General features: G+C 32.3%; 1 protein-coding gene across 1 annotated transcript in view; it reads left to right on the forward strand.

The window, feature by feature from the left end:
- The first annotated feature begins 7,527 nt into the window (after positions 1-7,527).
- The window catches only part of LOC143085247 (uncharacterized), a 52,602-nt gene continuing 48,594 nt past the window's right edge, over positions 7,528-11,535 (forward strand). The window contains exons 1-3 of the mRNA XM_076261489.1: positions 7,528-7,702; positions 9,635-9,690; positions 10,882-10,995. Coding sequence (XP_076117604.1) covers positions 7,691-7,702; positions 9,635-9,690; positions 10,882-10,995 — 182 coding nt within the window. The 5' untranslated portion in view covers positions 7,528-7,690. The remainder of the gene's footprint in view (positions 7,703-9,634; positions 9,691-10,881; positions 10,996-11,535) is intronic.

Here is an 11,535-nt window from a genome sequence, read left to right on the forward strand (position 1 = left end):
CAGTTATTTTCTCCATTACAAAAAATCGTTTAACCAACTATACCCGCGATCTGTTGCAATCTCTTGCAATATAGTAACAAACTTCTTCTCGATATATGCTTACACACACTTCATGAAATAACATTTCTCAAGAAATATTTATGTTTAATGGTGTTATTCCAGAGAATATCAGACAATCGAACAAATAAAGGCAACAGTAGTATACCGCTGTTCAAAACTCGTAAATATATGGGACAAAAAACAAAATCGGGGTAATAAACTAAACCTGAAGGAAACGCATTAAATACAAGAGTTATGGGCCTCTAGCCTTCGTTGGTCTTGTACGTTTTGTTTTAAATTTTAGTTTATAAAAATATTTCGGAGTTTACACGAGAGATACCAGAGGGCAGGTCAATTTCATCAGACGAAAATAAACCGACACTGTCATGGCTAAAAAGGAAAAAAAAACATTAGTACAATGTATGACATCAATTTTCACTGAACTATTTCGCTTTGTGTTTTTAGGCTAGCCTCAAGTAACAATGTTTTCTCGATGTGTTGAAGACCAATTGGTTGACACCGGTTGTTTTCCTCTCATTGGTAGAGTTGTTGTCTCTTTGGCAAATTCACCATTTCAATTTCATTTATTAATTATATCATTAAATGCCCCCATCTCTGTATCAGTTAACACTTTTGTTTCCGTAACCAACGTCAAACATCCTGATAAACTCAACAACAAAAAATAATTATGAAAATAAATACCAATAAATATGTTAGCAGTTTTGCTTATTATCTTGGTAGGAATCCGGTAAATGATCTATATATAATGTTATTGTACAATATAAATATTACGTTTTAAATTAAACTGATTTTTGAATAGTTTATTATTAACTAAAAAAAACACTTACAGTTTATCGAAAGACAAGAACTGACCACATTCTTAACAGTCACTAGGCGCAGGAAATAACAGTTTTTTTTGTTTTCCCCCGATCCTCTTTAATCTCATTCGAGTACTAGTAACAAACCATCAGCAAGCACAAACTGTGAATTAATTCGAAATATGCGTTTTAATACATAGCAGATGTTTATCCACCATTTTCTATGTAAGGAAATGCCTTAACCATGTCAGGAATATGACAGTTGTTTTTTATTTGTTTTCCAATTTAATAAGAGTTATCGGACCCTTCGCATATTTATTGACTTTCTAGCCAGAATGATCCATCGTGACACATTATCAAATTTCTCATTGAAAGGTTTCCTGAGGATACATATAGGATATTTTGCTTGGTCAAAATAACTTTATCTTAAATTTATCCATGAGTATACACGAAACTCAACTAATTGAGACAGAATTGAGGTATACAGAAACAACACAAAATGCAAACTGATGATTTTCCTTTATATCATTATTTTGTTCGTTTTAAAAAGTTAAAAAATATCTTTGATATAATCATAGTTCGTCAACCTTCTGGTCAAATACTGGTGCGTTTAATAAAGTCTTGGTACATTGTAGCAGCTCCAAGCTTTTTAAATGAGTTGAAAAATTGATATCCGATATGCAGGTGACGTTGATATATTGCTGATCTGATTGCGTAAATCTATCATTCAAAAATTATAATCGTCTCGTTTGTCATAGTTTATGGTACCCAAGAGTGGTTATTATAAAAAAAAGAAGATGTGGTATGATTGCCAATAAGACAACTGTCCTCAAAAGACCGAAATGACACAGACATCAGCAACTATAGGTAACCGTACGGCCTTCACCAATTAGCAAACTCCATACCGACTACTTACCTATAAAAGGCCCCGAAATGACAATGTAAAACAATTCAAATGAGAGAACTAAGGGCCTTATTTATATTTAAAAAAAAATGAACGACAAACTAATATGTAACACATAAGCAAACGACAACCACTGAATTGAATTACAGGCTCCTGACTTGGGACAGGCACATACATACATAATGAGACGGGGTTAAACATGTTATCGGGATCCCAACCCTCCCCTAACCTGGGTCAGTGGTGTAACAGTACAACATAAGAACGAACTAAAAAAAATCAGTTGAAAAAAGCTTAACTCATCAGATTGACAAAAATACAAGTGGACGTGGCCGGGAACTTTTACATCCCAACAACAAAAAGACACTAGGAACAGATATGAGAGTACTCACGGTTATCTGACAGCTAGATCAAAAAGTAAAATCACAAAAATACTGAACTCAGAGGAAAATCTAATCGGAAAGTTCAAAGCCACTAACAACTAGATAAATCGTATCAAATCTGAAATGTTTGGTTTTTTTTTTTATTGTTTATGGAAATAACCTCAGCAATATATCTGAATATAAAATAAATGATCTGGCTCTTCTTTTTTTTGACAAGGGTCTGATGGTGCTTTGACTCATATTGATATAAGACGTTCGCAAGGAGAGTCGCCCATCGGAATGACGACAATCTTTTGACAAAGTACATCCTCTAAATTCAACAATTAAGTTGTCAATAAGAAATTCCAGCATACTGATCACTTTTTCCTCGGTGTAGCATGAGTTTACCTTTATCAAAACATGCGAATGCTATCATTTTCATATTGAAATGAATTGTGGATTATTTCACTTAGATGAGTTTTTCAATTTCAAATTAGGAAAAGTGGTAGCTATTGCTGGTAGAAAAAAAATCAGAAAAAGATAGTGATTTACTGTTTCTAGAATCCATATGAGATGATTATCACCACTTTGCGAGTGAACAGTTTCATAATATTTCTGAACACCTTCTTTCACTACGGACGAATTTTTTGTCAATTCAATGGAAATTTCAATTGCAGGAATTGCAGATGAGCAGGCAATGCACCAATGTTTATATGGAATTTTGCGAAGCTTAAGTATCCAAGACAAACAAATTAACTCCCTAGATTGGCTATTTAATTGAATGTTCATTGATACCATCTCGAACATTTCATCCTTGTCAAATGATATGTTTGTTTATGTGGGATTACCTGGTTGCTCATTTATCCCTAAATCTGTTATAAGACAGCCGATGTTGTAGGATGTTCATACAAAACAAAATTAGTCAAAGCTCTCACCGCAGAAACAACAATTTATTGATCGTGAAGAGATGATAGACATTTAACGGCTTCTTTGTCTCTGTATAAGGTCTTTGATTGATCATTTACAATGAGGGTCGGTTGAAAACAAAACTTTACGACAAAAGAGATGATTTCAGCTTTCCAATTGTGAACTTTCCATTTCTAAGTAGCAACATTCCAGCAGCACCTGCATACGGGGTATATATCTCCCAATTGATACGATATTCCCGTGCTTGCATTTCCTATCATGATTTTCTTGATAGAGGGTTACTGCTCACAAGGAAGCTATTAAACCAAGAGTTCCAAATGGTGAAGTTAAAATCATCCTATCGTAAATTTTACGGACGCCATCACGAGTTGGTTGACCGTTATGGAATAACCGTTTCACAAATGATATCGGATATGTTCCTTACGTCGTAACTACAATCCCCTTCCCTTTTATGAATGTGACCTACCGAATTAGACTATTTACCGGATTTGTAATCACATAAGCAACACGACGGGTGCCACATGTGGAGCAGGATCTGCTTACCCTTCCGGAGTACCTGAGATCACCCCTAGTTTTTGGTGGGGTTCGTGTTGTTTATTCTTAAGTTTTCAATGTTGTGTCATGTGTACTATTGTTTTTCTGTTTGTCTTTTTCATTTTTAGCCATGGCGTTGTCAGTTTGTTTTAGATTTATGTGTTTGACTGTCCCTTTGGTATCTTTCGTCCCTCTTTTACATAGTTTTTCAAACTTTGGATTCAACGTTTTATCAGAGACCTGAACGCTGAAACCCATTCTGACAAAGTGTAAAGTTCAAATTCATCTTATTTAGTCCATTCTCTTGCATAGTCAACATGAAATCCATTTGTATGTTGAAGCAATGATTCGAAATGATGTGTTGATCTTAGGAATTTGATATGTCGTCTCTCGGAGATTATATTTCTAGTAAAGGTCAGAGGGGCTGTTAATATAATGCGAGTGGAAACAGTCAAATGTCTGAAGTTTTTTTTAATGTTTTCTTCTAAATCAAGGCCCTACAATTCTTCCTTATAGTTGAATACTTTAGGTGACATAGTTATGGTGTAACTGTAGGATAGATTAGGCACAGTCTGATAAAATATTAAGTGAAATTTTAGAAGTTACCTCTTTGCGATGAAAGGTTGTTTATATTCATAGCATCGATTCATTCATAAGAAAGCTTAATTGGAAGAAATTTCATATTTGTAATCCTTTCTGAATTTAACGGACGCCATTAACAATTGATTGACTGTTATGGAAAAAACAAATGACAACGAACATGTTCGACTAGCCGATAACATCAGGTGTGTTACCACAAAATCATAGTACGTCACATCATGTTGCGTGAAAAAAGGGTTGAAAAAGGTATTGATCATTTTAGGAAATTGCTTCTACATTCATTGCAATAAAACACATTGATTCATATATATTAATCTTAGGTGTTCAAAAGCAGGATATGTTTACCTATTCAAGCACGTGAGACACTCCAACTATTTTTTCCTGGAGTTCGTGTTACGCAGTCTGTATTCTTTATGTTGTGTTTTGTGCACTTTTGTTTGTTTGTTTGTCTTTTTAGTCATGACTTTGTCTTTTTATTTTCGACTTGTGATTTTGAGAGTCCCATTGGTATCTTTTATCTTTCTTCATCTCCATGCAATGCTTCTAATCTGGTAAAAAGACGGAAAATAGCTACATCACAAATTATACTTACCAGTCTTTTTATTGGAGAAAAAAATATTTGTGCATCACTTTTCAAATGCATTATTTCTGAAGTTGTTTAGAAAGTTAACAAACAAATGAGTAGATGTTATGTAATTGTACCCTTGTAGATGTTAGAGAAGGACCTCAAAGCTCCACGACTTGAATTTAACAAACATCTTACTCCGTTCATGTTATCATGTTATCATTGCAACCATATTTCATTGCAGTACCAAATTCCCTTATCCAGAAATTTCTGTATCTCTCCGGAAAGGAATACTTAGAAAAGTGTTATTGGATTGGTGATAAATTTTCTCGATGATGTGTACTTTGATCTAGATTAAAGGGATTTTGGTTATGTTTATTTAGATGGTTATAAAAAACAATGGATTGAGGATTTTACATATCAGACCGGTATTTGTTCATCCTTTTACAAGTTTGTCGAGTTTCATTACCATAAAGAAGCCCATTCAATTCCGTCGACGTAACTGTCCGTGGAACAGTCCAGGTTTTTAAAAGAGGTTGTATAAAATAAGTTTTTCCTTTAAAATTACTAGTTAAATCTTGAATTGTGACATATAACATGCTTATGTCTGCTTATTTTTCTTTTTTTTATATTTACGAATAGAAACGATAGAAGTAGATTCAAAGGTAACAGTTGTCATCAAATGTCGAATGTATTAACAGTACATGGTTTTAATTTTTGAAAAATATCTGAATTTTTAATGTATTAATTAATTTCTGCATCTACACGAGTCAATGTAGGTTAACAGTAGGAAGTTCTGTAGAAAACAAAAATCAAATGCTACAGTGTTTCGTATAGCAGAAGTAGATGTTGGTAACCCGGGAAATGTTTAAGCCGTTTACCTCTTTATATCCGTTGTATTATGTATGAATTAAGCTTGCAAGTTAATGACGCTCCTGAGAATGCCAGCAGCGGTTAAGATTTTTCCATGAATTTGACAAATAGTGTGTGGCCCTTATAGATACAGGTCTGTTTGCATTAATGAAAAAAGTTCTATTGATACCAATCATGTGTTTTCTCCTTGCTGACTTGTTTCGTTATACGTATTAGACATACTTTTCACAGGAGTTTTGTAGAAAACAAAATACTAAGATTATAACACTCACTTCCCGTTCCACATTACGGATGCTGTCCTCGCATCATCAAATACTTCACGCATGAAGAATAAGTTGTGCACATCTATCCCATCATACATTATATATGAGATACAGCAGATACGGTTAAGTACATCTTATATTTTTGATAAGAGTTGGTTGAGAACAAAATGTTATAATAACAAAGATAATTGCAGTTTCCCAGTTCTGAACTTTCCATGTCTATGTTGCAACATTCTTACAGAACTTAAGTATTGAATATATATCTCAAAGTTGACACAATATTACCGAAAATACATTTTCTATCATGATTTTTACAACAAGTTATTTTACCAAATTGGGGATGCTGAGGTCATCCTTACGCCGTCACGAGCTTGTTGACCGTTATCGCCATCTTTGTCACATATAATTATGAATATGTTTCAATTGATGCAACCATAATCCCGTTCTCTTATCCTTATGTGTAAAATCCCTGAATTGGACTGAGCACCTGTTTGTTCTTTCATTAAATCACGACAAGTCCCACATTTGAGCAGAATCTACTTACTCTTTAGAAGCTGTTTGGTTAGGTTCATGCTGTTCAGTCTGTTATTTTCCATGTTGTATATTTTTTTTAACCTATGTTGTTTTTCTTTTATTGCTATGCCGTTGTCAGTTTGACATCAACATATAAGTTTGAATATCACCTTTGTATCTTTGGTGCCTCTCTTTTTCAAATATTGATTTCTAAATATGATTTAAACGATTTCTTTCCTTTTTTCATAAATCAAAAATTCATATAAGATTGACAACGCTTCAATCTTCTGAAAATTACTCTATTATTTTTTGAATTATCGTTATTGTCAGTAACCATAAACGCAGAAAATGATCAATGAGGTTGATAAATTACACTTGTCTGTCAAAAACGACAGGTCTTTTTTTATTATTCGCCCCTCCCCCCCACATAAAAACAAAACTTGTAAAGATGTTTTGAACGCCAACATGTTTTAGGTCTTGTGCTGTGCTAAATAAGCTTTTTTGTTTGTTGCTTTATATCGGCTGTTGTACTCGTATATTCAAGTTTATAATCTACCTTTCGAGTTAAGAATTAAATTGTTTCACTGTTAGTTAAAACTTACAGTGATAATATGACACGTTTGTGTCTTAATTATTTTATTGGACATGCTTGTATATAGATTAATAATTATTGAACAGATATGCACATCGGCATAGCCATGCATTATCGAGCCAATGGACGTGATGAACATCGTGGGTTTTCCAAATAAGTCCAAAAGCAAATAGGTGTATGTCGCCATGTATTTCCTCTTTGTCATCTTGGATTGATTGTTCCCCTTAAGACGTGTTATAATCCGAATACTTAGTTATACATTTCATAATCGACAAACAGCTCCTTCAACAACTGGTTTAATATTTACGTTTATGGTTTTTAAAGGATAGTTGTCTACTTGATAGAAAATAAAATTACCCTGATCTCATCTGCAATGAAAATCTTATACTTTTCAATTGCATGGCTTTTTTTTTTATCTCAAATATCTCTTGTTAACGTAAATAGTGGTGTTTAAACTACTATTTTTAGATTAAGACTTAGTAGTGAATATTTTTTTTGTTATAAATTGCAGAGTTGTCACGATTGATCAGTTTAAATAGACTCTATTTACGATTATTAACTGTTCAATTGATAATGAATCACTTCAATATTTAATATGTGTACTGTCTGCATATTCTTATCGGTGTAAGATAGATGACGAAATTCCAATGTTAAGCAAACAAGTGGACTTAATGTTTATAAAAAACTTTTGTTTATTTCATCGATGTCTTATCAGGTATGCTTCTTTCATGTTATATTTGAAACATTTCGAAACTTCAAGTGAATGATTCTTTGCATCTAAATACATATGTACATTAACACTTTCGTTTTTAATTTTACCTAGGTGTCATTGCAAATGAAAGAACATTTTATCTGCACTTAGTGCAATGCATTTCTGAACACAAACGGGCAACACATCCTCGGGTTTGATTTGGAATTAGTTTATAATCTCGGATAAATATTAACAACAACAAAGAATCGGAAAACATGAAAATAAAACCTAATTAAAACGAAAATATCACAAAAGCTTTCTTTATAATACCACAAATAAATTATCATTTGTTGTCAATATAATGCAGCTATTTTTTTCTTATAACATTTCTATTTTCAATAATAAATCAGTATGCATAACAACATGTCTGTTAATACTGTAACAGAATTTAATAGCTATTTTTGTATTACAACCACCGCGTGTCTCTTCCAGGAACTGCATTAATGTGCAAATATTGATTAAATTAAAGGAACAATTATATTAGCAAAGAACAGTCGAATGGCGCATGTATGGTTTATCGTCAGGTCAAAACTGTTATATTGTAACTTTGAGGATAATCGATTTTTTATTGCATTTGCCCAATTGAAGAATTATTTATGTAAATATAAGCATATGCTACGGACTACATATACTCCATACATATATATTTTCTATAAATAACAGTAATTATGTGTACTAGATTTTTCATAAATCACTTTTCAATGACTGCTTTCAATTTTATCGTTTTCAATTCAAAGTAATACAGCTGGTTCAAATATTTTAATTGAACATCATTTTTTATTGCGTTGATTAAGGTTAAAATGGCTGCCGGGTGAATATTTTGTTGTGTTGAATCATATTAATATCTTTTGTGTAATATTAACAAAAGGGATTTCTCTATTTCAAACATGTCATATGAGACTACTGTATTCATAAGTCGTTTTTGTTATGTAATGTGAGTGACCTCTTGTCTGTCTGAAGTTACAATACTGCAGTTTAGGAGACTTTTATTTTAATTATATGTATTTGTTTGGCTTTTTAACTATTTTAATCTGAGCGTCACTGATGAGTCTTATGTAGACGAAACGCGCGTCTGGCGTATAAAATTATAATCCTGGTACTTTTGATAACTATTAAATGTCTAATTGTAAAAAAAATCATTCTCCCTTTACGGTATGATGTAAATAACATGAATACATTTTAAAGGTAGGCATTAGATTAGTACCTGTCTTATATGAACTGTTCAAGAAAAGTGTTTATATCGTTGGTCATCAGTGAACAGACATTGTTTAACGTTGAATCAAATATAATATCATGTGTTAAACTCTCGAGTCGATAACTTTAATTTCAAAATTAATAACCCTTTGTACAATTACCTATCTGTACAAAGCTATCACAATCGTATATCATAGAGATTCTTTTATCATTAAATTTCAATCTATTAAACGATGAATCGACTATAAATTGAAATGTGTTTTTTCACCTGAACAAGTCTTAAAATAAATATTCTTTCAGTCTTTCGGTTATTTTGTACACCGTCAATTCAAAATAGTTCTTGTAGTCAATTATAAAATGATACGTCCAATTGCAAAATATTCAGTAGTGGAAATTAGTCGATGTTGCTTTATATTTAACGAGATATCATGTACTGTTACATGTATGAGAAAAAATAAATATCTGTTTACCATAAGTGCAGTTTTCAAAAGATGATCAGATAGCGAGCACCAAAACGTTATATTTTACATGAAAATAATTCAATATATTTGAGAGAGAAGACACATCATCCGTACTTGTTTATAAAATTATTACAGTAATAAAATTGATTTGCATAGTTGGTTAATTATTAAAATTATATCAAATTAATTTTAAAATTATATCAGAAATGACAGCAATTTAATGATTCTGTTTTTGCTGTAGGAAACGCAAGATAGTCTTCAGGGAAGTACGACCAATCATGGTAACAGAAGTGATGAGTAACTATCTTAGTATATCACGGTTAAATCATCTTTATATATTGCCCATTGCATCAAAATTCGGATTCAGATGTTTAGATTCAAATCGTCAATTACAATTACATTCAAAGGTCATCCTGAGCTGTGGATTTTACATGCGCGTATAAATATATTAAATATGTTAAAAACAAACACGATAAACTCTTAAATAATCAGTTGACACCCTATGTTCTTTCACGAAAAATGAAAATTATTGACCAATTGACATATTACCTTTGTAAAATCGCAGCCCATTGATATATTTGATGTTTCGAAAAAGGACATTTTAGCTACACATCACAAATAACTAAGGACATGACTTCACACACCCTCTACAAGAAAAAAACTAGGATAATTACAAGTGATCTAGAAGACTAACCAGATTCTCATCTACATGTAGCATCCGTCCATTCTTATGTTTTACTTTTACACCACTCTCCAAGGTTAGGGGAGGGTAGGGATCCTGCTAACATGATTAACCCCGCCACATTCTGTATGTATGTTCCTGTCCCAAGTCAGGAGCCTGAAATTCAATGGTTGTTGTTTGTTTATGTGTTGTATATTTGATTTTCGTTTATTTTTTGTACAAAAATAAAGCCGTTAGTTTTCTCGTTTGAATTGGTTTACATTGTCACTTTTGGACCTTTTATAGCTGACTATGCGGTATGGGTTTTGCTCAATGTTAATGACCGTAAGATGATTTATTTGTAGTTGTTAATATCTGTGTCATTTGATCTTTTGTGGAGAGTTGTCTCATTGGCTATCATACCACAACTTCTTTTTTATATTGTCTTTTCGGGGATTTTAAATTCAAAATTCAACATTGTTGGAATTATCATGTCAATATGGTAGCACACGCCTTGATTACGTCAGTCAATGGTTGTTTTAACGGTAAATGACAGCCAGCGCCATTTTTTGTCAATCAAACATTGCTTATTTTATTGGAATGTTAGAATATGTGGTTTAAACTTTATTTCAAGAGTTTATTGACGACATAATTCTTGAAAGTAAACTATTTCACTACTAATCCAATTTTGATCTGAAATGGTCAGTTTCATTCAAACCGTTTTTAATACTAGTCTGAGTATGTTTATATCTTTAATGTGTGTATCGTTTACAACACCACTCGTCATATTCATATTTCTATTAATTATAAAATAATATTACATTTAGATGTGAAAACTTGAAGAAATTTGAGAATGCATTCAACCTTGTACGAAGTGACATCAGCAAACATTCAACTGAAATCAAAAGACTCGAAGAGGACAAAAGTCGTTTATCAATATCGTAAGTATTTTGTCGTTAGATTAACATTCTAATATGACGACCTATTATCGTCAACCAGTATAATCACAATATATCTACCTTTAGCGCAAACGCAGTAATACACAAAAACGGCTGTTCCAACTGCCAGATATTTTCAAATTTTGACATCATAATCCCCAGTTTACGAAGGCAAAGATTTAGATACAAAATATCTCCATTCTACAGCAAAATAAACAAATCAGTCCATTTCAATTATTTTTTCATGGTAAAATTTTATAAAAACAAACATTTCGCGAAATTTTGTCATTGTCTTGGCAAGTAAACAAGGTGACGTCACAAGTATGTTTCCGTAAACAAAAAATCAAATGTAAATACCGGGCATCTAAAGCTTTTACGCCTCAGAACGAATAAAATTACATTGGAAGAAAATATATAAGTGAAAAATGCAACAACGGCAAAGAAGAAACATTACCCAATTCATTCACCCTGGTTTCGAAGCTCTACTGCCTACATGCATGATTTTGAAGTAAGAGTTCCAATTTGTAAAGTTGAAATTATCAT

The sequence above is a fragment of the Mytilus galloprovincialis genome, chromosome 8 (assembly GCF_965363235.1).
Source record: "Mytilus galloprovincialis chromosome 8, xbMytGall1.hap1.1, whole genome shotgun sequence".
NCBI lineage: Eukaryota > Metazoa > Mollusca > Bivalvia > Mytilida > Mytilidae > Mytilus > Mytilus galloprovincialis.